General features: G+C 36.9%; 1 protein-coding gene across 1 annotated transcript; it reads right to left on the reverse strand.

The window, feature by feature from the left end:
* Positions 1–416: 416 nt before the first annotated feature.
* LOC138989976 (uncharacterized protein C2orf66-like) lies at positions 417–885 on the reverse strand. Its single transcript, XM_070380131.1, has one exon. The coding sequence runs from the start codon at positions 883–885 to the stop codon at positions 586–588; it is 300 nt and encodes a 99-aa protein (XP_070236232.1). The 3' UTR covers positions 417–585.
* Between the last annotated feature and the right edge of the window lie 6,257 nt (positions 886–7,142).

Genomic DNA, 7,142 nt, shown 5'->3' on the forward strand with positions numbered 1-7,142 from the left:
AATATATAAAAGGCCATTGAGAGCTCCCCCAAAAGAAAATACACTAGTTCTGATAGCTGTGGACATTGGAGGCAAGAACACACAGGAGTAGGACCAGATTAGAATCTGAGCTGCCCCCACAGCAGATCCAGAGATCAGCACAGTGTTGGAGGGCATCCTAGGGAGGTGAGGTGGACTGTGACTCCCAGCAAGGGAAAGGATGCTGACAGCAGAGACTCAAGAAAAACATTTATTATTCTTATTTTTTGACTTGTTCTGTAGATTCTTTTTTTTTTTTTTTTTTTTTTTGAAAGGAATTTCCTTTGACTTTATGGTGTTTTTGTAACCCTTGCAAATATATGCAGTGCTATATTGATATCTATGATTATTGAGTGGGAAAAAAACCATGCACATAAGTCACATATGTCCCAAAGCTCAAACTATTACATGTAAATCTGGAAATACAGAATAAAATCATAACAGACTGATAAAAGTGGAGAGGGAAACACACACAAAAACTTAGCCATGATCAAGACTGAATTTTTCTAATGAGAAGCTTCATCTGTAGTTTTAAAACCACCAGACTTCTGCACTCAGAGGAAACAGTCAGCCTTTGAGGTAATTGGAGAGGGAGTTTTTCTGTTGTTCATAATCTGCAAATGCAGAAGCAATAAGTTCTGACTGGAAAGAGAGAGGCCTGGGATTCTCGTTCATGGAGAAAGTATCTGAAAACCTCCCAAGGTCAAGACCTCTTCGTTTAAAATATGCCTGAAGAGTTCTAAAAAACAGATCTCGGTTTCTAGGAATGTTGAGGGGCTTCCATTTTTCTTCATTTCTCAGCATGACTCCTTGCACAAGCCCAGGTAGCACCAGGGCACCAGCCAGCAGCAGGAATGCTTTGGGCATGGTGGAAGGAAGCTGAGTGAAAGGAAGGATCAATGTAGATTCTTTTGGATTTTTTTCTTTTTCCTTTTTTTGCCCCTCTGTTGTAGTTGTTGATTTTATTGGCACTAAGAAATCCAATTAAGCTATTGAGCTGTTTTTGTCTTTTTTTTTTCAGTCCCATTTTGTATGTTGTCATAAATCTCTGCCTCTACATTGGGCTTTTGCAGTTCTGTGGAGTTTTCCTCCTTTCTTTTTTTCTTTTCACTTTTTTAAATTTTACTTTTTAAAACCTATTATTATTTTTTCTACATTTATGTTTTTGTTTGCCTTTCCTACTATACCTTTCCCCTTGCAGTTAATCTTTAATGTATTTAAATCTTCTTCATCTACCTCTATTTAACTTTGAATATTTGTTCTTTCTTTCTTTATTTCTTTCCTGTCCTCTAAACATATTTGTTAGTTTTACTTTCATTGCTTTATTCCCTAATTGGCACCTTGATCAGAAAATTACTAAAGCTAATCAGTGAATTTAGCAAAGTTGCAGGATACAAAATCAATACACAGAAATCACTTGCATTTCTATATACTAACAATGAAAAAAATCAGAAAGAGAAATTAAGGAATCAATCCCATTCAACATCACAACAAAAGGAGTTAAATATCTAGGAATAAACTTACCTAAGGAGACAAAAGAACTGTACACAGAAAATTATAAGAAACTAATGAAGAAATCAAAATGATATAAACAGATGGAGATATATTCCATGTTCCTGGGTAAGAAGAATCAATATTGTGAAAATGACTATACTACCAAATGCAATCTACAGATTTAATGTGATCCCTATCAAATTACCAATGACATTTTTCACAGAACTAGAACAAAAAATTTCACAATTCATATGGAAACACAAAAGACCCCGAATAATCAAAGCAGTCTTGAGAAAGAAGAATGGAACTGGAGGAATCAACCTTGCTGACCTGAGATTATACTACAAAGCTACAGTCATCAAGAGAGTATGGTGCTGGCACAAAAACAGAAATATAGACCAGTGGAATAAGATAGAAAGCCCAGAAATAAACCCATGCACCTATGGGTACCTTGTTTTTTGACAAAGGAGGCAAGAATATGCAATGGGGCAAACATAGCCTCTTCAATAAATGGTGCTGGGAAAACTGGATTACATGTAAAAGAATGAAATTGAATGAAAAGAATGAAATTTGAACACCTCCTAACACCATACAAAAACATAAATTCAAAATGGATTTAAGACCTACATGTAAGACCAGAAACTATAAAACTCTTAGAGGAAAACATAGGCAGAACACTCAACATAAATCAAAGCAAGATCCTCTATGACCCACCTCCTAGAGTAATGGAAATAAAAACAAAAGTAAACAAGTGGGACTTGATTAAACTTAAAAGCTTTTGCACAACAAAGGAAACTATAAACAAGGTGAAAAGACAACCTTCAGAATGGGAAAAAATAATAGCAAATGAAACAACTGACAAAGAATTAATTTCCAAAATACAAGCAGCTCATACAATTCAATGCCAGAAAAACAACCCAATCAAAAAGTGGAGAAAAGACCCTAAACAGACATTTCTCCAAAGAAGACATACAGATGGCTAACGAACACGTGAAAAGATCCTCAATACTGCTCATTATTAGAGAAATGCAAATCAAAACTACAATGAGATATCACCTCACATCAGGCAGAATGACCATCAAAAAGTCTACAAACAATAAATGCTGGAGAGGGTGTGGAGAAAAGGGAACACTCTTGCACTGTTGGTGGGAATGTAAATTGATACCTCCACTATGGAAGATGGTACAGAGATTCCCTAAAAAAAAACTAGGGATAAAACCACCATATTACCCAGCAATCTCACTCCTAGGCATATACCCTGAGTAAACCAAAATTGAAAGAGACACACGTATCCCATTGTTCATTTCAGCACTATTTATGATAGCTAGAACATGGAAGCAACATAGATGTCCATCAACAGATGAATGGATAAAGAAGTTGTGGTATATATACACAATGGAATGTTACTCAGCCATAAAAAGGAATGCATTTGAGTCAGTTCTAACGAGGTGGATGAACCTAGAGCCTATTATACAGAGTGAAGTGAGTCAGAAAGAGAAAGATAAATACCATATTCTAATGCATATATATGGAATCTAGAAAAATAGAATTGAAGAATTTATTTACAGGGCAACAATGGATAAAGAGACATAGAGAATGGACTTATGGACCTAGGGAGAGGAATGGAGAGGGTGAGATACGTGGGAAGAGTAACATGGACACTTATATTACCATATGTAAAATAGACAGCCAATGGGAATCTGCTGTATGGCTCAGGAAACTCAAACGGGGGCTCTGTATCAACCTGGAGAGGTGGGATGGGGAGAGAGATGGGAGGGAGCTTCAAAAAGGTGGGGATATATATATATATATGATTCATGTTGAGGTTTGACAGAAAACAGCAAAATTCTGTAAAGCAATTATCCTTCAATAAAAAACAAATAAATTACTCTGATAATGAGTGATGTTGAGCATCTTTTCATGTGTTTGTTAGCCATCTGTATGTCTTCTTTGGAGAAATGTCTATTTAGTTCTTTGGCCCATTTTTTGATTGGGTCATTTATTTTTCTGGAGTTGAGCTGTAGGAGTTGCTTGTATATTTTTGAGATTAGTTGTTTGTCTGTTGCTTCATTTGCTATTATTTTCTCCCATTCTGAAGGCTGTCTTTTCACCTTGCTAATAGTTTCCTTTGATGTGCAGAAGCTTTTAAGGTTAATTAGGTCCCATTTGTTTATTTTTGCTTTTATTTCCAATATTCTGGGAGGTGGGTCATAGAGGATCCTGCTGTGATGTATGTCAGAGAGTGTTTTGCCTATGTTCTCCTCTAGGAGTTTTATAGTTTCTGGTCTTACGTTTAGATCTTTAATCCATTTTGAGTTTATTTTTGTGTATGGTGTTAGAAAGTGGTCTAGTTTCATTCTTTTACAAGTGGTTGACCAGATTTCCCAGCACCACTTGTTAAAGAGATTGTCTTTAATCCATTGTATATTCTTGCCTCCTTTGTCAAAGATAAGGTGTCCATATGTGCGTGGATTTATCTCTGGGCTTTCTATTTTATTCCATTGATCAATATTTCTGTCTTTGTGCCAGTACCATACTGTCTTGATAACTGTGGCTTTGTAGTAGAGCCTGAAGTCAGGTAGGTTGATTCCTCCAGTTCCATTCTTCTTTCTCAAGATTGCTTTGGCTATTCGGAGGTTTTTGTATTTCCATACAAATTGTGAAATTATTTGTTCTAGCTCTGTGAAGAATACTGTTGGTAGCTTGATAGGGATTGCATTGAATCTATAAATTGCTTTGGGTAGTATACTCATTTTCACTATATTGATTCTTCCAATCCATGAACATGGTATATTTCTCCATCTATTAGTGTCCTCTTTGATTTCTTTCACCAGTGTTTTATAGTTTTCTATATATAGGTCTTTAGTTTCTTTAGGTAGATATATTCCTAAGTATTTTATTCTTTCCGTTGCAATGGTGAATGGAATTGTTTCTTTAATTTCTCTTTCTGTTTTCTCATTATTAGTGTATAGGAATGCAAAGGGATTTCTGTGTGTTGATTTTATATCCTGCAACTTTACTATAGTCATTGATTATTTCTAGTAATTTTCTGGTGGAATCTTTAGGGTTTTCTATGTAGAGGATCATGTCATCTGCAAATAGTGAGAGTTTTACTTCTTCTTTTCCAATTTGGATTCCTTTTATTTCTTTTTCTGCTCTGATTGCTGTGGCCAAAAACTTCCAAAACTATGTTGAATAGTAATGGTGAAAGTGGGCACCCTTGTCTTGTTCCTGACTTTAGAGGAAATGCTTTCAATTTTTCACCATTGAGGATAATGTTTGCTGTGGGTTTGTCATATATAGCTTTTATTATGTTGAGGTATGTTCCTTCTATTCCTGCTTTCTGGAGAGTTTTTATCATAAATGGATGTTGAATTTTGTCAAAGGCTTTCTCTGCATCTATTGAGATAATCATATGGTTTTTATTTTTCAATTTGTTAATGTGGTGTATTACATTGATTGTTTTGTGGATATTGAAGAATCCTTGCATCCCTGGGATAAAGCCCACTTGATCATGGTGTATGATCTTTTTAATGTGTTGTTGGATTCTGATAGAGGTACCATTTCACACCAGTCAGAATGGCTGTGATCCAAAAGTCTACAAATAATAAATGCTGGAGAGGGTGTGGAGAAAAGGGAACCCTCTTACACTGTTGGTGGGAATGCAAACTAGTACAGCCACTATGGAGAACAGTGTGGAGATTCCTTAAAAAACTGGAAATAGAACTGCCTTATGATCCAGCAATCCCACTGCTGGGCATACACACTGAGGAAACCAGAAGGGAAAGAGACACGTGTACCCCAATGTTCATCGCAGCACTGTTTATAATAGCCAGGACATGGAAGCAACCTGGATGTCCATCAGCAGATGAATGGATAAGAAAGCTGTGGTACATATACACAATGGAGTATTACTCAGCCATTAAAAAGAATACATTTGAATCAGTTCTAATGAGGTGGATGAAACTGGAGCCTATTATACAGAGTGAAGTAAGCCAGAAGGAAAAACATAAACACAGTATACTAATGCATATATATGGAATTTAGAAAGATGGTAACAATAACCCTGTGTACAAGACAGCAAAAGAGACACTGATGTATAGAACAGTCTTATGGACTCTGTGGGAGAGGGAGAGGGTGGGAAGATTTGGGAGAATGACATTGAAACATGTAAAATATCATGTAAGAAATGAGTTGCCAGTCCAGGTTCGATGCATGATACTGGATGCTTGGGGCTAGTGCACTGGGATGACCCAGAGGATGGTATGGGGAGGGAGGAGGAGGAGGGGGGTTTAGGATGGGGAACACATGTATACCTGTGGTGGATTCATTTTGATATTTGGCAAAACTAATACAATTATGTAAAGTTTAAAAATAAAATTAAAAAAAAAACAAATAAATAAAAAAAAAAAAAGGAAGCAACAGTTAGAACTGGACATGGAATAACAGACTGTGTCCAAATCGGGAAAGAAGTATGTCAAGGCTGTACATTGTCACCCTGCTTATTTAACTTATATGCAGAACACATCATGCAAAATGCCAGGCTGGATGAAGCACAAGCTGGGATTAAGACTCCTGGGAGAAATGTCAATAACCACAGATACGCAGATTGCACCAACCTCATGGCAGAAAGCAAAGAAGAGCTAAAGAGCCTCTTGATGAAAGGGAAAGAGAAGAGTGAAAAAGTTGGCTTAAAACTCAACATTCAGAAAACTAAGATCATGGCATCTGGTCCCATCACTTCATGGCAAATAGATGGGAAAACAATGGAAACAGTGACAGACTTTATTTTGGGGGCTCCACAATCACTGCAGATGTTGACTGCAGCCTTGAAACTGAAAGACGCTTGCTCCTTGGAAGAAAAGCTATGACCATCCTAGACAGCATATTATAAAGCAAAGACATTACTTTGCTAACAAAGGTCTGTATAGTCAAAGCTGTGGTTTTTCCAGTAGTCATGTATGGATGTGAGAGTTAGACTATAAAAAATGCTGAGTGCCAAAGAGTTGGTGCTTTTGAACTGTGGTGTTGGAGAAGACTCTTGAGAGTCTCTTGGACTGCAAGGAGATCCAACTAGTCCATCCTAAAGGAAATAAGTGCTGAATATTCATTGGAAGGACTGATGCTGAAGCTGATGTGAAGAAGTGACTCATTGGAAAAGACTCTGATGCCGGGAAAGAGTGAATGCAGGAGGAGAAGGGGATGACAGAGGATGAGATCATTGGATGGCATCACTGACTCGATGGACATGAGTTTGAGTAAGCCCTAGGAGTTGCTGATGTACAAGGAAGCCTGGCATGCTGCAGTCCATGGGGTCTCAAAGTGTCGGACATGACTGAGCAATTGAACTGTACTGAACTGATAGTGAAATTACAAAACAGTGGTTGCTAGGAGTAAGACTTGCATAACAAGCTGATTCCAAAGGAGTAGTTTGAAAAAAATTTAGGGAATAATAAAACTATTCTATACCATTATGGTGGTGGATATAACTTTATGCATTTATCAAACCAATGGAACTATCACACTGTCTTCCAATATCTGTATCATTTTACATTTCCACCAGCAGACTATGAAGTTAGAGATTTCTCCAAGTCTTGATCAACATTGTTTCTAATGAATGTGAAGTGATA

This window comes from Bos mutus, chromosome 11 (assembly GCF_027580195.1).
Source record: "Bos mutus isolate GX-2022 chromosome 11, NWIPB_WYAK_1.1, whole genome shotgun sequence".
In the NCBI taxonomy this organism is placed as follows: domain Eukaryota; kingdom Metazoa; phylum Chordata; class Mammalia; order Artiodactyla; family Bovidae; genus Bos; species Bos mutus.

Bases quoted from the DNA above. Each gene is read 5' to 3' on its own strand.
- LOC138989976 (XM_070380131.1), bottom strand. From the start codon at position 885: ATGCCCAAAGCATTCCTGCTGCTGGCTGGTGCCCTGGTGCTACCTGGG.